The 23,483-nt window shown below is 41.4% G+C and overlaps 1 protein-coding gene across 2 annotated transcripts; it reads left to right on the top strand.

The window, feature by feature from the left end:
• Positions 1 to 818: 818 nt before the first annotated feature.
• stard5 (StAR related lipid transfer domain containing 5) lies at positions 819 to 23,074 on the top strand. Of its 2 annotated transcripts, none has more exons than XM_061736013.1 (6): positions 819 to 1,113; positions 18,004 to 18,053; positions 18,585 to 18,717; positions 20,096 to 20,213; positions 22,309 to 22,402; positions 22,486 to 23,074. In XM_061736013.1, the coding sequence occupies exons 1-6, from the start codon at positions 1,039 to 1,041 to the stop codon at positions 22,634 to 22,636; spliced, it is 621 nt and encodes a 206-aa protein (XP_061591997.1). In that variant the 5' UTR covers positions 819 to 1,038; the 3' UTR covers positions 22,637 to 23,074. The 2 variants fall into 2 exon arrangements, with proteins under 2 accessions (XP_061591997.1, XP_061591989.1); XM_061736005.1 differs by having other exon boundaries at positions 819 to 1,128.
• Positions 23,075 to 23,483: the final 409 nt, after the last annotated feature.

The following is a 23,483-nucleotide window of genomic DNA, read 5'->3' as shown; positions in this document are numbered from 1 at the left end:
AAGAAAGAAGGCATAATAATTGCCATGAATTGCAGCATATCCGATAATATATTTCTTCTACAAATCCATCGTTATTCCACAAAGAGAGCAGTTTTCAACATTTTTTTAGTTTTCTAGAATGCATTTGCCGATTTTATTTCTTTGTAGACGGCCGTTTATTTTTATTGACCGACTACTATTATATATTTTCGCAGGAAAAATATCACTGCTAAAAAAGATGATAGAAGATATTTATTCGGAGAATTTCAGTTTTGAATACGAGGATAGTGACAAAGTAAAACAGTTAAAAAAGAAGTGGCACACTGGCGTAAATATCCGAGCCAATTTTTAAAAATAAGTACACTTAATTGTACTGGAAAAATCTCTAAATCACAAATAAACACTCGGATGTAATAAGAAAGATTTTGCTTCTAATTAAATTTCCTATAAAAAAGCGAAAAAACGAGAAATTTCAAGAAAAGATCCTGAAGAAATATATTTTACATAATTAGAGTGTAAACAAAGTGCATATTTCCTTTAAAATTAACTAAACTGATATTGGATTAGATAACAATAGTAAAAAAAAAAGAATTACAAAAAAAAAGAAATTCCCAAACAAACAAAAAAAAATAAAAAATTCCCACCGTTTGTGTTATTTTGAGCGTGCGAGAAAAAAAATTGGTCAAATCCGGCCCGCCAAGCAAAATGAGTTTGACACCCCTGAGATAGAGGCCTGTTTTATTCGGAACTGCGGCGCTCCGCTTGACGACTGTGCGTGTGTGTGGGCGGAGGCTTTTATTTTGAAAAGCCCTCACAGGAAGTGGTTGTTTTCCCGGAAGTAGTCGTTGAATGGCGCCACTGTGGGCTGTTTCTGCACGGCAAATGTGAAGGCACCACGGGCACGTCACGCGCTGGGACTCTGCGGTGACGCAGGCAGAAGGGGGCGTTACCGGGGCAACGCTCTCATTCATCGATCACGACCGGCGGGAGCGCGCTGCATCACCTGCAGGGTCCGCCAGGCAGGCACCTGTCCACGTCATATCCGGTCCGGTTCTGGCCATGGACTACGAGCAGAGGGCTCGGGACACGGCGGACTGTCTGCTCCGGTACCGGACGGACGAGGCCGGCTGGAAGGTCTGCAGGAGATCGGTAATGCTTTTCCTCTGCTCCCTCTTCTAACCACGCTTTATAGGTTAAAGACGTGATTTAAAACATGATCTGATTGTGGTGGATGTGAGTTTTAGACAAGTGCAACCTCTAATACACAACAGATTATTATTTTATTCACTAAAGCCATTTTTTTAAACAAAAATGAAGGAAAAGAATGAAAAATCCTGGAGGCAATCTCAAGTACCCCTTCAGTTCTGTTGCAGGATTTAACCTGGTACTGTCTTTGGGTCAAAATGACCTCATTCTCCTGCTCCTTCCTTCCTTCCTTCCTTCCTTCCTTCCTTCCTTCCTTCCTTCCTTCCTTCCTTCCTTCCTTCCTTCCTTCCTCCTGCTCTCTCCTTCCTTCCTTCCTCCTGCTCCTTCCTTCCTTCCTTCCTTCCTTCCTTCCTTCCTTCTTTCCTCCTGCTCTCTCCTTCCTTCTTCCCTTTCTCTTTTCTCCCTTCCATCATTCTTTCCTTGTTTCCTTCCTTCCTTCTTTCCTCCCTTCCTTCCTTCCTTCCTTCCTTCCTTCCTTCCTTCCTTCCTTCCTTCCTACCTTCCTTTTCTCCCATCCTCCCTTCCTTATTTTCTCCCTTCCTTCCATCCTTGTTTTCTTCCTTCCTTCCTTCCTTCCTTCCTTCCTTCCTTCCTTCCTTCTTTCCTCCTGCTCTCTCCTTCCTTCTTCCCTTTCTCTTTTCTCCCAAGAAAAGAAGGATCTTTTCTTGTTTCCTTCCTTCCTTCCTTCCTTCCTTCCTTCCTTCCTTCCTTCCTTCCTTCCTTCCTTCCTTCCTTCCTTCCTTCCTTCCTTCCTTTTCTCCCATCCTCCCTTCCTTATTTTCTCCCTTCCTTCCATCCTTGTTTTCTCCCTTCCTTCCTTCTTTCTTTCCTTCCTCCTCCCTTGACCCGAAGACAGCACAAGGGTTAAGAGGGTTTGGTTCCAGAGAGGTGCTGCTATTATTTTTTTAGGTGTTGATGAAAGACTTGCTTGTGTGATGAAGGTTTACTATCGAAACATGGAAAATGCAGATAACGTTTATGTTTTTATACAGTAATCAGTGTGTGGGGGTCTTCATCTGTCTTCATGTCCTTGTGTGCAACATTTTTATAAAATATTTTTGATAAACCTAAATCTTGTTCAACAGTGGAATCTGGTAATGACTTGGACCTGTTGCCTGAAAATAACCTGGACAGCGACTGCAAACACTGACATCGTGCCAACACGTGCAGTTCCTCTACCGACCACAAAGGGCTGAGTACAGACCCGAGGTCCCTCTAATAATGACCAAGTATTGATCTGGATCTATAGTTCCTCTACTGACTACTAAGATCTGGATCTGGACCTGCGGTTTCTCTATTGACCACAAGGGTCTGGATCTAGACATGCAGTTCCCCAACTGAACAGCAGGGTTTTGTATCCAGACCTGTGGTTCCTCTGCTGACCACGAGGGTCCAGATCCAGACCTGTGGTTCCTCTGCTGACCACGAGGGTCCAGATCCAGACCTGTGGTTCCTCTACCGACTACAAGGCAGTGGTGTAAAGTAACGAAGTACAAGTACTTCGTTATTGTACTTAAGTAAGATTTTTGAGAATTTGTACTTTTATTGATACTTTCATTTTTCTGTACTTTTACTTTTACTTCGTTACATTTTCAAGGAAAAAATCGTACTTTTAATCTGCTATATTTAAAATTGGACACTTCGTTACTCGCTACAAATTAAAGTCTTACATTAAATGAAAATGTAGGGTATTGCCGTGAGAACAGCACAGCGGGGGCTGATTTATGGTTCCACCTTGCTACGGCGTAGGGTACGCGACGACGCAGACCCTACGCGGTAGCCTACGGCGTAGGGTGTGCGTCGATTTAACGCGGAACCATAAGGCGGACTGGAAGGAAGTGGGGCGCGTAAATTGCCCGTGATTGCCCGGCGGCGGCTCCGTGACGAGACACCTGGGGAGGCCTCCATACCGAGAAGGAGACGCATCTCCCGGGGGAGTTGCGCCGCAGAGGCGGGCCGGAAGGCCGGAGGAACCGCCGTCGCGTCGAGGACCGATGAGGACTGAAGCCTGAATTATGATTCTACGTTAAATCGATGCAGAGCCTACGCCGTAGGGTACGGCGTAGGGTACGCGGCAAAGCGCACTGTACGGTGCGTGTCGCCGCGTACCCTACGCCGTAGGCTCTGCGTTGGTGCAATGCGGAACCATAAATCAGCCTTGAGCGGCAGCCGACGCGTGTCCATGGGCAGATTCTTTCATTCCACCCCTTCTAAGCTTGTTTATGTAATAACTGCTCGGGGGTCATGTTCTGGGTTTGGGTCTCTGTAAAGCGTCTAGAGACAACTCTGTTGTATTAGACGCTATATAAATAAAATTGAATTGAATTGAATTGAATTAAGGTGGTTTTGGCATTTAAAAGTTCAATCAGTTCAAGAGTCTCCCTCATCCTCCTTTAGCTGGGGTTGCTTAATTTTGTCACTGCATACTACAGGCTGAGGGTGTACCTGTCAGCGGGGCCAATGGGGTACAGCAGCAGAAAATAATTTTGTACTTTGAATTTTGTACTTTGTACTTTGTACTTTTTACTTTTGTACTTAAGTACATTTTACACCATGTACTTTTGGTACTTTATTATATTTAATTTGAGGTACTTTTATACTTTTATTTAAGTAATGTTCTTAATAGGTACTCTTTACTTTTACTTAAGTAATTTTCAAGCAGAAAATTTGTACTTTTACTTAAGTACAATATTTTTGTACTTTTTCTACCTCTGCTACAAGGGTATAGGGGTAGACCTGTAGCTCCTTCACTGATCACTACAGTCTATATCTAGATATTATGAACCTCCTCTACTGATATCTAAGGTCTGGATCCAGACCTTCGGTTTCCCTACCGACCACAAGGGTCTGGATCCGGACCCACAGTTCCTTTATTGACCACGAGGGTCTGGATCCAGACCTTCATTTCCTGGAGTGGTCGCTAGATGCTGGCCTAAAAAACAGTCAATCTCTATCGACCTTCGGGTTAAAATGTCCAACTTTTGAGAGTTTGGTTGTTTGGAAGCTGCTGGTGATGGAAAAGCAGGTAGATTTAGGTGGAAGGCTCGTGGTTGCTCTGGCCCACCAGTTTGAGACCTGACATGGTGTCATGGTCAGTTAGTCTGCGAGTAGTTTACTTTATTGAGCTGACGGTTCCCTGGAAGACTCAGTGGATGAAGACTATGAAAGGAAAAAGCTGAGATACGCAGAATCAGGAGCAGAAGCTGAGCATCGTGTATAAAAAGGTAGGATTGTTCCAGTAGAAGTTGAGTGTTGGGGTTTCACGCCTAGATCAGTAGTTGCATTACTGGGGGCAACTGGTGGTACGTGGGCAGTTGGAGTTGGAGGAAGACGAGATGTAGGCAGCTAGACGTAGTCAGGGGATTTGAATCTGGAGAAATAATGTCTGCTGGGGGCCAAAATAGAAGTAGGAGTTGGTATTGGTAATCTTTACTTTGGTGATGAAGATGAGAGAATGAAGGGGGCTCGGATGAGGTCCACGAATCAGGGTTCTGGGGAGGAAGTCCAGCAAGAGGAAAGTTTTTTTTTTATAAGGAAGTGGGAGTGACATATTTTCCTGTTCTAACATGACACACCCATCCTGGCGGACATGTTTGTCACACGGTCCAGACACTCAACCCGTACAGCAGGGAAACTCTAGAACATTGGTAAAGTTCACCACAGGGCCAGTTCAGACCTCTCAGACGGTGCTTTTACACTACAAACTCCAGCCGGCAAGCTGTTTCACCACCAGGCTTGAGTAGACAGAGGGACAGAGGTCCAGCGCACCCAAGACAGAGACAGAGACAAGGAAAAAGAGGCGGGCTACATACTAGGCTAAAGGGTAGAGCTACGTGACCACCGTGACCTAACCCTCTGTTAGCTAATAACCCCTCTCTTGAAAACAAGATGGCACTGAGGACCAGAACAACATCACAAAGTCAGATCAGAGACTGTTGTGATCTGAAATATGGACTGTCGCAAGTATGCCAGATTCAGCCATGTAGTTGCAAAGACACTCGAGGCCGCGTCTTGACCTTGGGTAAAAACAAAGGTGGCAGTGTGGGTGTTAATGTCAACAACAGATGGTGCAGGGATGTCCAAGTGGTGCTGAAACTGTGTTGTATGGATATCAAAGTCCTGATGGGAAAGTGAAGAGCCTTTTATTTAACAAGTTCAGTGCTTGCTGGCGGTTTACATCCCGCCGCGGGCCGATCGGACCACAGCACCAGGACTACTGCACAAAATTGACGTGAAACACGAGACTGCATACCCAAACTCTGTGTTCACTGTTGTGAACCGTGTTGTTGCCAGAGTTCCACCAACATGCGCCTGTTCCTACAAGGAACTACAACATTTTCGAACATATCTACGGCAACGTGAGGGACATGTACAAAGCTGTGCCCTGCCTCGACTTTGGACAAGTCGACTACATTTGTGTGTTCCTGTATCCAGCCTACAAGCGCCTCCTAAAACAAGCCCCCCAGTAAGTGAAATGGTTCAAGTTTAGAGTTAAAGACTGATTCGATGCTTCAGGACTGCGTTAATACAGCAAACTGGGATGTGTTTAAGACTGCTGCCTTGAGGAAAGACTGTTCTGTGGATTTACGAGATTATGCAGTGGTTACCAGCTATGTCAGCATGTGCATTTAGAATGCCGTTCCTAACAAGCCCTACAAAACATATCCAAACCAGAAACTACAGAAGAACTGTAAGGTACGCTCCATGCTGCAAGCACGCTCTAATGCATTTGCCTCTCGTAACACTGAGGGCAACAAAAAGGCCATATAAGACCCACGTAAATCTATTAAAGAAGCCAAGAGGCAGTGGGGTCACGGACGGCAGCAACGCGCCATTGATGAGCTGAATCAGTTCTACGCCTCGACCACTTTAAACAACACAGAGGGATGATTACAGTCGCAGGAGTACTTCGCTCACTGTGATTTCAACTGAGTTCTCTGAGGTTCTAAGGAGACTAACCCACGAAGAGCAGTTGACCCTGACAACCTCCCCCACCGCGCTTTGAGAGTCTGCTCTTTAGAGCTGGCCAAAGTTTCTACAGATGTTTTCAACTGGTCCGTCTCCCAGTCATCTGTGCCCTGTGCCCCTCCACTACCATAGCACTCCTCCCCAAGAAAAATACAATAACCTGTCCCAACGATCATCGCCTTATTGCACTCACTTCAATTGTAATAAAGTGCTGTGAGAGAATATTCATATCCTGCATAAGAGACCATTCCAGGCACATTGGTCCCCTGCAGTTTGTGTACTGTCAGAACTAGGCCTCAGCGATAAACCGAAAATTTACCGTTGCCAACATTAACTGCGATTACCGAAGTCAATATTCCCATGTCGGTAAATTCTGTGTTTTGATTAAAAAAAAATGTGTTTGCTGTGTGCTAGTTTCATTCCCCTTTAAGGCGGCATGTCTGTAATCACATGACTCCACCCATCCAGCCTGAACGAGAAGGGAAACCCAAGAAAATGGCTGATGGTTAAAACGAAAAAGTGGCTGACATAATAGGGCTGTCTAGTGTGAGACTCGTGCATTTCAACAAGTTCACACACTTGCTGATGGCATTTCTTAACTCCGAAATGCCATCTCTCAACTCAGAGCAGCTGTCTGGACCGACCAATCAGCCAATCTGAAAATAGAAATTTTTTGTTGCCGGCTAGGGGTTATCGTACATTTATCGTTATCGAGGTAAAACTGCCTAATTTATCGTGATATTGATTTGAGGTCATATCGCCCAGCCCTAGTCAGAACCATTTGACTGATGACGGCATCAACGCAGCCATCCATTAAGTCCTGTCACATTGAAAACAAGGACACATATGCTCGAATTCTGCTCATACATTACAGTTCAGCGTCAGCTCAAGCAAACTCCCCTTGGGACTGAAACCCTCACTCTGCCGCTGGGTCTTGGACTTCTTTACAGACAGACCCAGACAGTCAGGGTTGGTACCAGAACATCATGCAGAAAGACAGCAGGCACAGGGACCCTCCAGGGCTGTATACTCAATCCCTCTTCACCTACGCCTCCATCATCAAGTTTCCTGATGAGACAACCATCATCGGGTTGATCACCAGTAGAGAGGAAGCAGACTGCAGAGAAAAGGTGGCTCAGCTGCTGTCCTGGTGTCAGGATAATAATCTCTGATGAGGCTAACCCATATTTTGGTGGGGCTCAAATAAATGTACAAATGCACAAGTGAGCCATTATGGTGCTGCTAAGTTTAATTGCTCAGTTCATTTCTATGTGAAGTAACATGCCATGTTATAGGCATGAAAATAAAAATAATGAAAAATTGCCAACACATCTACGTCTTACTGAATCGATGTCGAAGCATTTAAATCAACATCAAATCGATATCGACTCGAAACCTAAAGAATCGAAATCGAAAGAATCGAAATCGAATTGTGAGGTTCTTAACAATACCCAGCCCTGTTTTTTTTTTTTTTTTTTTTATATTTTTATCCCAGTTTTTTCCCCATTTTATCAACCAGTGCTCCTACCTAAGTGACAGTCCTGGGCATTGCTCCATCTACCAACCCCGGGAGGGCCCTGCACTGAGCTCAGGTCTCCTCCTTAACCTGAGGAGTGAGCAGGCCGCATCTTTTCACCAGACAGGGTGGGGTTTCTCCGGCCGGACGTAGCGCGTGGAAGGATCACGTTATTCCGGCCGGATCCTCCCCACCCCATCTTTTCCCCGGTTGGCCAGAGGGGGCATGTATAGCCCAGGACTGTGTGCATGTTTTTGTGAGGGTAGCTCACATTAGCTACCCAAGGGAACACGGGGAGAACATGCAAACTCCACACAGAAAGATCCTTTCGCCAGCCCCACCCAGGGTGTGGGCACTGAAGTCATGGGGGAACTAACACGTTATTTGTTCAAATAAAAAGCCAGAATGCTTATACAGAAATATTAATTACACTAGTGATAGACACAGACATAACACTAGACATGTTGCAATGGGTCGATTCACAATGCCTAAGCCTAGAACGGAGGCAATGAGGAACACAGTCATGTACAGGGCAATGACTTTCTGGAACTCTTTGCCTGCATGTATTACAGAAATTAACGATAAAAGGCAGTTTAAGAAACGACTGAAGGACTTTCTTATACACAATGAAAATATTGCAATTTAACTTTTAACTTTTTTATGCTGTAATGAATTGTTCTCTCTTGCAATATTTTTATTTTTAATTCAATGTTTTTGTTTGTGGACCCCAGGAAGAATAGCTGTTGCCAAGTGTAACAGCTAATGGGGATCCTAAATAAACTAAACTAAACTAAACACGCACTTCAGCGCCCACAGCGTCCCCGGCGGGAATCGAACCCAGGACCTTCTTGCTGTGAGACGGCTGCACTACCAGCTGCGCCACCGTGTGCCCCCCCCGCCCTATGTTAAACCCACGTTCTTCATCCACAAGGATGATAACGGTGTCAAACGGTGTCTAATCTAATAACACCAACTGGTGATAGAATTTTCCCACCTGAAGACCCCAGAGACATTTCAATTTTTGCTGCTCACAGGCAAGTCAAATTCTATGGAGGTTGTAACATGTCACAAGCTGACTATCAGTAATATCTATTCAATTCAATTCAATTCAATTCAGTTTTATTTGTATAGCGTCTAATACAACAGATGTTGTCTCTAGACGCTTTCCAGAGATCCAGAACATGAACATAAACATAAACATAAACCCCCGAGCAATTATTATATAAACAATGGCAGGTAAAAACTCCCCTAGTGGGAGAAAAACCTTAAGCCAAACAGTGGCAAGGAAAAACTCCCCTTTAGGAGGGAAAATATCTGATACTTGCAGATCAAAGTAATCTTATCAACACATCTCTGGTTAGCATTACAAAGCTAGCCAGGCTAAAACAGCTAATCCCCAGTTATTGAAAAAACTGGGCATGTCCCAGAGAGTTTCCAGGCCTGGTAACTCTACCCATTTTTGTGTTAAGCAACATTGACTCAGTTCCTTCCAACATTGTTGCTCAGCTGTAGGATGACAGAGAGAGTTCAGAAGTTCTCTTCAGAAACCCGTGGATGACATCACAAGGGATCATCCAGTACTTTTCGTACAGTCTGGTAAAATTATATTAGTGTGGAATGTTTCTGAGTGTACACTCTGTGGGTCCAGTCTATGCTGTGAATCAAGACATTCTAATTTAAAGGATAACGGGTTGTCGTTATTCGTACTAGTGGACTCAAAAGTTCTGGTGTTGAAAGCTGCCAGCTGCTGTTAATGAACGTTCCCGACCAGCTAGCAGGCTGTTCCTGTGACCCGAGCAGGTACCGTCAAGTTATCTGAGGATTTTACTTCAAAGTCTGCCCAAGCTTGAAAAAGGCTTGGCCATCTACATGTTAGGACAGATCAACTCAGACAACAACTTTTTTAATTCTCTTTTTCCAATTGTTTACTTTGTGAAACATCCATTTAGTTGTCAGGTACATGTTAAAATGCAAAGGAAAAGAACACAAAGTATACTACTTTCAATTATCCATACATGTAAAATACTTAGACCAAAGGGTATTGGCAGCAATCCTACTATAAGCCTACAAAATGTTTAACATGTTGTTGGACCTGTAAGCTAGTAAAACGATCTAGTAGTACATTTTAAACATCAAACTGGAGATGGCCAGTACTTTATGTTTTCCCCTTTTAATTAATTTAATTAATTTATTTATTTGACAGGGACAATGCAGTCAAACATAGATACAAGCTTGCAGCTGATGTGGTGCATGTAGAGTTTACAGAAAATTAGAATATTGTGATTTTCTGTAATGCAATTACAAAAACAAAAATGTCATACATTCTGGATTCATTACAAATCAACTGAAATATTGCAAGCCTTTTATTATTTTAATATTGCTGATTATGGCTTACAGGTTAAGAAAACTCAAATATCCTATCTCAAAAAATTATTGGAATATTCTGGGAATCTTAATCTTAAACTGTATATATGAAATTCATGTACATCCATTAAAAAGACCATACAATTCAATAATGCAATATTGATATACTGTAAAACCTCCCCTCACTCACTCTCCCACACAAATATACACACTATTTACAGATGAGTACAGTTTAGATTTTTCTTTAACCAGGTTATAGTTTTGGTGATGAACATGTTAAACTCTGAGATGGATTTAGTTTCTGATGGCAGTGAGTTCCAGAGTTTACAGCTCTTATAGGAGAAGGCTGACTGTCCCAAAGTTGTCCTGCAGAACGGGATTTTGCAATTGTGGTTTGAGGGGGTTCTGGTGACTGTTGCTGTTTTGTCTCAACAAATCGACAAAGTGGCTCAGGTGCTAAGTTGTTTATAGACTTAAAAATTAATTTAAGAAAACATAAATCAATAAAGCTTTCAAAGCTTAGTAAGTTGGTTAAGTTAAAGATGTGGCAGTGGTGATACCTGACTGGTATTCTATCCATTATTTTGAAAGTTTGATTATATAGAGAACAGATGTGTTAGGTGGCCATGGGAGCTGCTTGAGCCCAAACTGTCATGCAATATATGTGTGAGAAAATCATAGCGTGCATGTAGAGCAGAGCGGCCTGGTTAGGTGTGTACTGTCTGATTAACTTAAAGCAGTTTAAATTACTTTGTATTGTTTTTGAGATTTTCTCTTATATGTTAATCAAATTTAAAGGGCATCCACATAATACAGCTCTGTGTACAGCTGGAGTTCGCTACTGTTAGTTTACTGTTAGTTATTTGAAACATGTCTGAATATTTGTCAAATTCTGTCGTTGTGGACGACGACTTTGAATATGATGGACGTCCTTACCGTTTTGAGCCGGAGTATACGGCTGAAGAGCTCACTGAATGGAGGACAGAGTGCGCGCACAGAGATGACGTCATGAGTTCAGAGGTCTTGTTTACAAACTGATTTATTTGTTACACACACAGCCCCGGATGTAGACAACAGGTCCTGGAAGCAGATCTAGTGATTCATAAAAGAAATGAACGAGTTTCGCGGCAATAATGTGTTATTTAGACGCTGCATCGTCTGTGTCCCGCTGTGCCCCGTTCGCTACCGTTATATGGAGAAGCGGCTCGCACAAAACTCCTAATATCTTCCGAAGGACTCCAAATGACACCAAACTTTTCTGGGTGAGTATACGACCATAAAAAATGCCAGAAATAAGGTCCAGGTTGTAAAAAACGGAACTTTCCCTTTAAGTTTGGGGGTCAAGTTTGAGAGCCACTGCCTGACCTCAACCAAAGGTGTGGATAGAGCCTCAGCAGCTCTGGTGTCTTGGCGGGTGCATAAAGAACTGCATCGTCTGCGTACAGCTGGCAACTGATACCAGCACAGATTGAGGGCAAGACTTGTCATTCATAAAGAGACTAAACCGCAATGGTCTGAGTATTGAGCCCTGTGGGATGCCCATTTCTATGTTTAGAAGTGGGGATTTATCTTGAGCAACTGTAACACACTGAACCCGGGCCTGAAGACATGATGCAAACTAAAATATTGTCTCATTAGTAGGGGTGTAACAATATATCGTGCCACGAAATTTCGCGATACAAAAACGTCACGATACGTGTCGTGGAGGTGACAAACTGTATCGCGATAGTGGGTTATTAATATTAATCTATTGTGCTGACTAGTAACGCACATCCGACCACGCCTCGACCCGCGGACCAAAATCTTCCTCCGCTCAGAAGAAACTAGTACCGTTTTGCGGTCCTGATCACGGGACTCTTGGGGGTTCGCCTTTTTCGGGTCGTCAGACGCGAAACACGGGGACAACTTCTGCTGAGTTCCAGTGTACTTTAATGTCCCTCAACAGTGTAGGATTTTAGAATATCAACACAGCACCTAGTGCCGTACTGTGGCGTATCACTCCGCCCAATCTAAAACAGACTAATCACTACAGATAAACTGACTAGTGTCATTATAGTCCCTGATTTACATCAGAATATAAAGAATAGATTTATAAAATAATCAACCCTGAATTACCAAAATAACCTTCTTAACAAAAATAAATCTCCTCTTACACTTTTAAGGTGAGCATGAATCAATCTTTTTTATGATGTAAAATTGTATGTATTTATTTACTTTTATTTATTTATTTATTTAATTTTAGTTGTTACATTTCATATTTCTCAATCATACATGAGAGAAACTATTCAGTTTGTGGCTAAATATTTGTACTTGTATGAAACTGCAGATGCATAATGCAAACCTGACATTTACTTTTAGTTCAGTTTGTGGAAAATGGTTGGCCTGGCTTTCTCTTTAAAACTTAAACAGTTATAAAGCATTACAAACTGTAACAATAGGGCAAACGTACAGCATTGTTTCGATTTTGTATCTTTCAAATAAAAGACAATTTTTTCCAGTTTGTTCCTCATTCAAGGTTGTTAAAAAAATACTGCTATAATATCGTATCGTTATTGTGACCTCAATATCGTTCCTACACATGTATATAGATGAAATATCGATATATCGATATTTTTAACCCACCCCTAATTAGCGATATTAAAATTTTGCAGTTTGGACAAAAGTAGGTTATGGTTGACTAGCTCAAAAGCTATTTTTAGGTCCAGGAATTTAGCCCCTACCATATTGCGCCCATCCAGGGATTTTTTGGCATTTTCCACAAAACAGAAGTTTGCTATTTCAGTGGCATAGCCTGATCTAAATCCAAACTGCTGAGGGTGGAGCGGCTCCTGGGCTTCAAGGTGTTCCTTCACTTGTGATGCGACCACTTTCTCCATAACTTTAGACAATACTGGTAAAATGGATATTGGCCAATAATTGCACATAGAATCCTGGCTTCCTGCTTTAAAAACCGGTACAATAACGGCCTTTTTCCAACCTGAGGGAAAAGTACAGGTTCTTATTGAAAGATTAGCTAAATTTGTCAGTGGTTTAGCTAGTACTGTGCAGTGGCGTTTGATGAAGGAACTGCTCATACCATAGATGTCATTAGTTTTAGAATTTGACAATTTAGCAATTATTTCCATAGTTTCTGTTTCCTGGATCTCCTTAATATGAAAACAATTGATTGAGTTATATAATGTGGGTATTCTATTTGCTCAAAATCTTTAGTTAATTCCATTACTGATTGCAGAAAGTAGGAGTTAAATTCGTTGACTGTAATATGAGGCTTTTGCTTTACGGAGTTCTTGTACTGTACCACTTTATTTCGTAAACCTTTATATGTTAAAAGATCTGTAGTAAGTTTTGATGATATGGATTTTTTTAATGCTAAGTCACGCAGCTTCATAATTTTTCTAATTTCATTATTTAACCATAGTAGGGTATTTTTTTTTGCCTGCACTTTTGTTGCTTTGTGAATTTTTCTATCAACCCTGTTATTGGTGCAGTCATAGAATCACAGCAGTCCTCCACTTCACCCAGGTTTGTTATCTCCTCCCAATTTAAATTATTTAGTCCTCTTTCAAACTGCACAGTTTTTGATTTAGGAATGGCCATTTTGATTGGATTGCTACTGTTTTGGCTTTTACCAAAATACTGTAGTCGTTTTCTAGTCAGTTTTCTAACTGTAAAAGTCAAGTTTTTAGAAAATGATAAGATGATACATAACATGGATGAAGTGGTTAATAAATATAATACATTTTTTGTAAGTGTTGGACCAAATTTAGCAAAAAAAATCCCAGATTCAGTGACATCTAGTGGTAATCTTATAGAAACAAATCCTAACACAATGTTCCTTAAACCTGTGGAGGAAAAGGAGATTATAGATATTGTGAATAAATGCAAAAAACAAAACATCAACTGATTATAATGAAATAGACATGAAAATAGTAAAAAAAAGGTTGTTGTAGATATACACATACTGTAAATACAGAGCAGATGCAGTTAATAGAGACAGTATAGTGTAAATACGTATATTTATATATATATAAATATTCAACTATGTACATGTGTGTGAGTATAATTAAAGTATATAATAATACTTTAGCAGTGTGGGTTGAGTGTTGTGAGTATTTATAAATACGGGTTAAATGATTAGTGAATGGGGGTAGGATTAAAAAGTTTACACTTCTTCCTACTCCTTTTTTGTATATGTAAACTAAGATATCAAGTGTTAAAGGATGACATTCTTAGTTTTGTTGTTTTATTTTCTTAGCTTCTCTTGAAGTGTTGTTTTTTTACATGTACAAAAATAAAAATCAAATCAGATCAAGCAAAGCCCAGGCTGTTGTTTAGAGAATTGTTGTTTAGAATCTGGCAGCCCAGGTACCAGCAGTCCTCAGTAGAACCCGGACCCTCCAGACCCACCTGGACCGTCTGGTTGCTGTCCAGCCGTGTCTGTTCTAATTGTCCTGGGCTTTTCGCAACATGCGTTCTTGCGGGTACTTGTGTTTCTGTGTACTTGTATGTACTTGTGTACCATATTTTTTGCACTATAAGGCACACTTAAAATCCTTATTTTTTTTTTTCAAAACCCACAGTGCACCTTATAATCTGGTACGCCATATGTATTTAAACATTTTTTTATTAACTTTTATGCATCCGACAAGGGGAAATGATTCTCTGCTTTTAACCCATCTGTAGTTAGACTAGGACAGTGGGCTGACATGTTTACAGCGCCCCCGGTGCAGTTAGGGTTAAGGGCCTTGCTCGGGCCCAAGCCCACCTCTATAACTACACTACCATGAATTTTTGTTGTCCTTACTGAACTTGAATCAGTTTTATGTGGTACACTGCGCTCAAAAAAATGTATCAAAATGTTTTATTGTGACTTTGGTAGTGAAGAAGCCCCTCCACTTGATTGATTGTCAGACTGTTCAGCTGACTCATTAAAGTCGGCCCTTGGTTGGATAAGGGCTGCAGCGTCAGACAACGTTAGATAACTAATTATGTAGCACTGGCAAGCAACCATTATTCGCCATCTAGTCCATGTGACCTTACTGTAATTATACGTCAAGCCAATGTTCTATATCATAATCCAATTATAAGCAAATGTTGGAATACAAAGTTGTTCCAACCTCACACTAACTTCAGGTGTCCGCTATCGCTGGAAACGATGAACCAATCAGAGAACAGGACGTACTTTACCCTTACCTCCTCCACCTTTTATTAGTGGATTCATGGAAGATAAATGAGTTATAATGGGAGTGTACTTTTCTGTATTAGTTACAACTGAACGATATTCTGAGTAGTTGAATAAAGTTTGACTTACCAGACTGTTTTGTTTCATGTTTTATCATGTGCCTTATAACCAGGTGCACAAAAAAAGGTTCTTGTGCAGTTATAATCTGCAGCTTTGTCCATTTCTCAAGGATACATCTAGGGATGGGCGGTATGGACTAAAAAATGTATCACGATAATTTCTGGCATTTATCCCGATAACGATAAAAATGACAATTAAAAAAAATACCAATTCAACTCCACCTTTGTAACTATAAATCTATCACCACATTCAGTCTTTGGAGCCCCCAAAACACTGCTCTAAAAGATACTAAATGATACTAAAGTACACCAATTAAATTGAATTTATACAAACCAATTAAATGAGTCCACCTGTACTGCAAAACTGGAATGACTCAAATGAAACAAGTTTGAAATGTAAGAACAAATTCAACATTTATTCAAACTGTATGGCTTAAACAGTGGGATAACAGTGCAAACAGCTAAAGTACCATTGACGTTCAAGTTTTCTTAGCTTATAAAATCACAAAGTAGAAAAAAAATACAACCTGATAAATAAAGAAACAGGACAAATAAATAAAAGTTCACTGAAAATAAAATCCTATCAGTGATGACCTCTTCTAATATAAATAAAATGTGTAAATTAGATACTATTGCAATTTTTTTTCTCAGCAGCAGCTGTTATATATAATAATATGTTATATATAATAATATATAATGTAAAATATATAATTAATTACTTGTATTGCCATCCTCTGCACTCACTGTTTTTTGCAGACTCTGCATATAATAGATGATGTTTGCTCCTCATCTCTCTTTTTAAATCCAAACCAGTTCCAGATAACGGAGCTGGAGCCTCGTTTAACGATGAGCTCCTCGCTCTCAGATCCGTCTTCCGCCATGTTTGTTAAGCCTGATTTATGGTTCTGCGTTAAATCGACGCGTACCGTACGTTGCGCGTCTCCGCGTACCCTACGCCGTAGGCTCTGCGTGGATTTAACGCAGAACCATAAATCAGCTTTACACAAAAACGTCAACGGGAATTTATCGTTTTTACCGCGAGATGACAAATTCTTACCTTGGGGAATTTTTTTGACGGTATATCGTGAACGGTAAAATATCGCCCATTCCTAGATACATCTAATACCATATTTTCTGGACTATAAGCCGCACCTGCATATAAGCCACATCCGCTCTATTTTTAAGAAAATAATCAAAAAAAGATATACAAGCCGCATCCGCTCTATTTAAAAAAAAAAATAAAAAAAAAGATATGCAAGCCGCAGATATTTATGTTGTTAGATTAGATATTTACTACATGTACAGAAGGATTTTCAACTGTAAATGATGTACATGTTTGTACCTAAATAGATCCTTTCCTAACAGTGTCTTTTAACACCGCAGCAACTTTGCTGATTAAAACCAAGAGAAAATAACCGCTATTTATTTATCTATTTATCTGTTTGAAATCTGCTTCTACCTACTTCTATCTGCTAAAGAAGAAGTAGTGTATTCTTCTTTGCATTTATTTTGTCTTAGTTTTGATTGTAAACCTATGAAGAAAGTAGCGGCTTATAGTCCAGAAAATACGGTAATCTTTATTTGCCACAAAACACTGCCATGTTTCCAGCACCCAGGGGAGCAATTAGGGTTAATCAGAGCAAAGTGGTTCATCTTGGTTGCCATTCCGGGGTCTTGAACCGGGGTCCTCCCACTAGATTACCACCCTCTAGTCTCTAATCATGTGATGTGTACTTGCTCCGCCCATTTTATGGAGGATGCATCCAATGGAGGCTTGTGTAAACTTGAGATGGCAACGTATCCCACAATGCACTTCGCACCAACTAGCAAAGTAATACAAGAGGTGCGAGGAGTAAATATGAAGTTAGAACTTTATTTTTGACAGAATGTCATGATTTTGTCATGCAAGAAGATGCTTATTATATTTTCATATTTTTGGACGCAGAGCATTTTATGCTGTGTCAAAAATAAATGCAGAGAAGAAAGTGTTGAGGATGAATTGATTGTTTAGCAGTTAACAGTCAATCACTCAAAACACTCAATATATCATCCATCTATCAACATAATCATGTATAATTAAAGGACAAAACCATCACCCAAAACTCACCAGGTTCTTCCTGTTGACGTTGGTGGTGTTGGGGAGTTTGGGCATTTAGAGCCTTATTTGCTAAATGTTTTCCAATCTTTATCTTAATAATTTTATTTGGTCCCTGCGTGGTGCTATGACCCAGTGGGACTGGGGGGAGAATACCAGGTTGGTTGTTGTAGACTGATCCTAGGAGATTCACACGTGGCAATTCACATCTGCTGCAACATCCAACTACATTCAGAAAAGTTAGTTTTTTTGCCTTATTTGGCACTAACCCACCATATATATATATATATATATATATATATATATATATATATATATATATATATATATATATCATATGCAAACAGTTCGAAAAAATAGAAAAACGGTATAAATGGTTTTATGATCTAAGGTCACAGTTGACATCTTTGCCTCTTGGCTTTGTGGTCTGCACACCCGTTGACAGGTGATGCTTTTAGTAATCCTCATATCCACCACCATCAGAGCCGCTTTACTGTTTTATATACAAACTGAACACAAAAGTCTAATATTTGTGATAATGGAGTTGATCCTGGATTGTGTTTAATCTCTCTAGAACAACGTGGTCGTGTCCTGGCGTCCTTCCACCGAGTTCCCCGGAAATGTGTGAGAGATTTCTTTCCTTCTTTCCTTCTTTCTTTCCTTCTTGCTTGCTCATTTCCTTCTCTCTTACTCATTTCCTTCTTTCTTGCTCATTTCCTTTCATCTTTCTTTCTTTCCTTCTTTCTTTCTTGCTCATTTCCTTCTTTCTTGCTCATTTCCTTCCTTCTTTCTTTCTTTCCTTCTTTCTTTCTTTCTTGCTCATTTCCTTCCTTCTTTCTTTCTTTCCTTCTTTCTTTCTTTCTGCTCATTTCCTTCCTTCTTTGTTTCTTTCCTTCTTTCTTTCTTGCTCATTTCCTTCCTTCTTTCTTTCTTTCTTTCTTTCTTTCTTTCTTTCTTTCTTTCTTTCTTTCTTTCTTTCTGCTCATTTCCTTCTTTCTTTCTTTCTTTCTTTCTGCTCATTTCCTTCTTTCTTTCTTTCTTTCTTGCTCATTTCCTTCTTTCCGTCTTTCTTTCCTTCTTTCCGTCTTTCTTTCTCCCCGTCTTTCTTTCTTCATTAATGTCTTTACTATGTCCTGTCCTCTGATTGGCCTACAGTTATAAGGGCGTAGGGGTTCTGAACGGGAGTCCAGCTAAAGTGTGGGAGTGTCTGAAACCGGAGCCCAACGGACTGCGGGTGAAGTGGGACGACAACGTGAAGAAGTTCCAGCTCCTGGAGCAGATCTCTGAGGTGCGTGGCAGGAAAATAAGCAGTAGATTTGATGAAAAGTGTGGTGTGTAGTTGTGAAAATGTAGTTATGCATTTAGGAAAATAAAGGAGTAGTACTACAAAACTAAAGAAGTTAATTTTTAGATGTACATTTCACAAAAATGTACTCCCACATTTACCAGAATAAACACATTATTATATAGACATAAATGTTTTTGGAATACCTGGGGATGTGTTTGTGTGTGTGTACACACCAGCCACATTATTACACCTGTCCAAATGTTTAACAAAAATCCCTAATCAGCCAATGACATTACAGCAACTCAATGCATGTAGGCATGTAGACATGGTCAAGACTATCTGCTGCAGTTCAAACCGAATGGGGGGCATCAGAATGGGGGAGAAAGGTGATTTAGGTGACTTGCATGTAAACATAGTCTCTGTGTGGTGGTTTCCATCTGTAAGAGCAGCTAGCAGAAGACCTTTCGTTGGTGGTGAGCTCTAAAGAGGAAGTGTCAGTGAGTAACAGCAGACACTGTGAGTGAGGGACGGCTCTCGCCAAGAACTTAGACATTATGCTTGAAACATTTTCCCAAAATCTATTAACCTCCGGACACTCCGGCCAAACCATATGAAGAAAGCTGCCGATGGTAGTGTCTGAACAGAAGTCGCAATATGGATTATCTCTCGCTTTCATTTGTTGTAATCTTCGAGGTGTGAGGTATGTTTTGTGGATACATTTCTAGTAAATCATTTGATGATTAGGGTTTCTGGATGAAAGGGATATATTCAACCTTATAGTATGCCAGTTCAGATCTGTAGAAATATTAAGATCCGTTTTCCATATTCTAGTAAATGACAAAGGTTTATATGAGTGGTCAGTTATAAATGAATAAAGATCCGAGACGATACCATTTTTACCTTTAGTATGAAATATCCAATGAAGGGGATGAGTTCCCAAATCAGAGCCCCATGGGACACCTTGAGCACGCATTGCTGCGCGCAGCGGCAAATAAAAAAAGAAAGAAGTGCCCGGGACGTTATAGGTTCTTTGCAGATCTTGGAATTCACAAAGACCTTGTTGCCCTACGATATCTTGAAGAGTATGAACACCACTGATATACCAAGGTGGAAAGAAAATTGCCTTCCCTTCTTTTAAGAGAGAATGATTTTGAAAAATTAGAGAATGACTGTAAAAATAGATGAACTCTATGCCAAACCGTAAAAAGGTGTGATATGATTGGCCCACAATTCTGTTTCACTATCTTGAGATGTACGTTAGCATATATAAAATTAAAGATTAAAGCTCTAGTATGAAGATACATGGACATGTGCAACAACAGGTACTGCGTGCTGTTAATGTCGTCTTTGTTTTTTTTTTTCTCTTCCTTTTCTTCAGGACGTCGCCATCTGCCGAACCGTCACGCCCTCAGCAGCGATGGGAATCATCGCCCCGCGGGACTTCGTAGATGCCATTCTAGTGAAGCGATATGAAGATGGTGCCATTTCTTCAAACGGTGAGTGACTTCCTGTTTCTGACTCGTGTGGTCTCTCTCACTCTAGGAATTGATGTTTGTGCTGATAGAGACCACATAAAAGTTATAGTTTCAGTCTCCATGTATTCTTATACAGTTTCCTTTGTGAAAGCACTTGGTAAGAGTGGGTTTTTAAATGGAGAGGAAGAGTGCGACTATGGTCCATCAGTCTTAATCACCCTTCAGTCCTCCAGTTTTACTGGTCCGGGCGTTTAAGACTGTCATTAGATCTCCTGTAATGGTCTGAAGGATTCAATTCCATTTCAATCCAATTTTTATTTATTTTTTTTAATTAAAACAGAAATTGTCTCTAAGCTCTTTCCAGAGACCCAGAATGTGAACCCCAAGCCATTATTACATAAACAGAAGATAAATAATGTCAGGTAAAAACTCCTCTAGTGGAAGAAAAACCTTAAACCAAACAGTGGCAAGAAAACTCCCCTTTAGGAGGGAGAAACCTGGACCAGGACCTGGATCATAAGGGGGTAGAAACCTGGACCAGGACCTGGATCATAAGGGGGGAGAAACCTGGACCAGGACCTGGATCATAAGGGGGTAGAAACCTGGACCAGGACCTGGATCATAAGGGGGTAGAAACCTGGACCAGGACCTGGATCATAAGGGGGTAGAAACCTGGACCAGGACCTGGATCATAAGGGGGGCCCTCCTGCTGAAGACCAGCTGGACAGAGCAGGATGTCCTGTAGTGGTCTACCAGATTACATTGCCGCTCTGTCGTGATCATGGTAATCCCGCCCACATTCTTGCTCTACAAGAATAGACTGATCTGATTGGTCAGTCTATTCTGTAGAATAGACTGACCAATCATTACCTTTGGGTGTATTTAATGAGCCCCAGCAGATAGTAGCTAGAAGTACCTGTACCTTACGATGATCCTATGATGGTGTCATTTAAGACGTAGTTTCTTGTATAAAGGGACTGTTGTGTCAGGTGGGAAGGGAACACTTAAAAAAAATGTAGCACTAGCATGTCAGCACCTGTGTCCAACTGCACTCACAGCAGTTTGACCAGCACTGATCCATGCTGGACCCACAGATGTGATTTCTTGCTTGTGTTGTTCTCTCAGATCACTTTGGATAAATGTGTTTGCTAAATGACTTTAGTACCGTATTTTTGCGACCATTAGGCGCATATAAACGTCTTTTTTTTTTTTTTTTTTTTTTTAAATGTGCGATGCGCCCATTGTATTATTGTAATGGCTGATTTATGGTTCCTGTTGTTCGGGCTTTTGCAAAAGCCGACATCATTTCCGAGGGGCCGCACGGCACGGAAAGTGACTCGGCTGCTCAGCACGGCCAGAGAGCTGCGGGCAGGTGACCGTCGCAGCTGATCAGCTCGCCCGGTCTCAGCTGATCAGGCTCGGAAGAAACGGAGGATGAAGATTTTGATGGGTTTGATTAATGTAATAACTTAAATAAAGTACAATCAAACTAAGTTTTGCTCCCGCTTTTTTTTCCGCTCTATTTGTGTGTTGTTGTGCGCGCGCATGTGTGTGTGTGTTGTAAGGCGGCGCTCCGTATGTGTAAACGGCGCCTTTTCGGCCGGTGCGCCGTATGTGTGTTTTAAATCCAAAAATGACACAAAAAACTGAGGGTGCGCCTTTCCACACGGCGCGCCGAATGGTCGCGAAAATACGGTAGTAGTACTTATTTGAACTTCAGTTTGGAGATGGTACTAGGGCTCATTCCAGTTTTGTGGAACAGCAGCTTTAAGTTCCCCTTTGGCACGGGCCGTATCCAGATCAGACATCTACTGACCACCGCAGCAGGGTCCATGCTCACAGGTGCCGCAAACCTGGCGGTACCAGAAGCTCAAAACAAGCCAATAGGAACATCAAAAAATAAACTGTTTGGCATCATCAGAGAGATTTGGCAAATTTTTCATGGATCCAACCCACGTCCTCAGTTCTGCTCCTCCCACAAATGCATGTTCCTGACAAATGTGGAGCTATTTAAAAGGGAAATAATGTATACAGTTATATATAATAATACATATACAGACCAACCTGAAGGCATCAAATGAACTGGTTTGTTTTTGTTTCATGTGACATGGAACAGCCACCAACGTGACCCACCCCAGCTGTCCTCCCCAGTCCGGCTACGTGAGAGGTTTCAACCACCCATGTGGCTGCATCTGTGTTCCCATCTCTGGGTGAGTAAACCCTAGCACTGGACCAACTTCACCAACCACCCTCTTGCCACCTGTTCTCATGCTGTTATCCTTTTTTGGTTTAGAGAACCCAACAAAACCCAGGTGTTCAGCTTCTTCCAGACGGACCTAGGCGGCCTGCTTCCTCGCTCTGTGGTGGACTCCTTTTTTCCCTCCAGCATGGCCGACTTCTACAGCAACCTGGCCAAATCTGTCAAGTCCCTCAAAGACCTTTGACAGCAAGACAGAAGGAGCTTTCCTCCATGTGTGATAGGCTGGTTTACGGGTCAGGCCACGCCTTTCCTTCCATTTTAAATAAAGACCTCCAAGTGAACCAGATAATTCCCTATATTCATCCCCAAATCCCAAAAACTTTAGGACACCATTTAAAATGTAGATAAAACCAGGATACATCTCATAAACCTACCTTTTGTTTGCAATGGAAAATAGAGATCATGTTAAATATTCTTTTGACTCTCAGAAGGTTTGAATCAAGCCAACAGGACTTCCATTTCATGGTCCCTGAATACGTTCCACCTTTGTTCCGGAAGACGTTCCACCTTTGGTCCCGAAGACGTTCCACCTTTTGTTCCCGAAGACGTTCCACCTTTGATCCCGAAGACGTTCCACCTTTGATCCCGAAGACGTTCCACCTTTGGTCCCGAAGACGTTCCACCTTTTGTTCCCGAAGACGTTCCACATTTGATCCCGAAGACATTCCACATTTGATCCCGAAGACATTCCACCTTTGTTCCCGAAGACATTCCACCTTTGTTCCCGAAGACGTTCCACCTTTGTTCCCGAAGACATTCAACCTTTGTTCCCGAAGACGTTCCATCTTTGTTCCCGAAGACATTCAACCTTTGTTCCCGAAGACGTTCCACCTTTGTTCCCGAAGACATTCAACCTTTGTTCCCGAAGACGTTCCACCTTTGTTCCCGAAGACATTCAACCTTTGTTCCCGAAGACGTTCCACCCTTTTCCATGAAAACATTCGACCTTTGTTCCCAACGATGTTCCACCCTTTTCCATGAAGACATTCAACCTTTTTTCCGAAGTCATTCCACCTTTGTTCCCAAGATGT

This window comes from Cololabis saira, chromosome 2 (genome assembly GCF_033807715.1).
Source record: "Cololabis saira isolate AMF1-May2022 chromosome 2, fColSai1.1, whole genome shotgun sequence".
In the NCBI taxonomy this organism is placed as follows: Eukaryota; Metazoa; Chordata; class Actinopteri; order Beloniformes; family Belonidae; genus Cololabis; species Cololabis saira.
This window is presented reverse-complemented; position numbering and strand designations above follow the sequence as displayed.

Bases quoted from the DNA above. Each gene is read 5' to 3' on its own strand.
- stard5 (XM_061736005.1), top strand. From the start codon at position 1,039: ATGGACTACGAGCAGAGGGCTCGGGACACGGCGGACTGTCTGCTCCGG. The intron at 1,129-18,003 runs GTAATGCTTTTC...TAATCTCTCTAG, and splicing joins GGAAGGTCTGCAGGAGATCG to AACAACGTGGTCGTGTCCTG. The intron at 18,718-20,095 runs GTGCGTGGCAGG...CCTTTTCTTCAG, and splicing joins TCCTGGAGCAGATCTCTGAG to GACGTCGCCATCTGCCGAAC.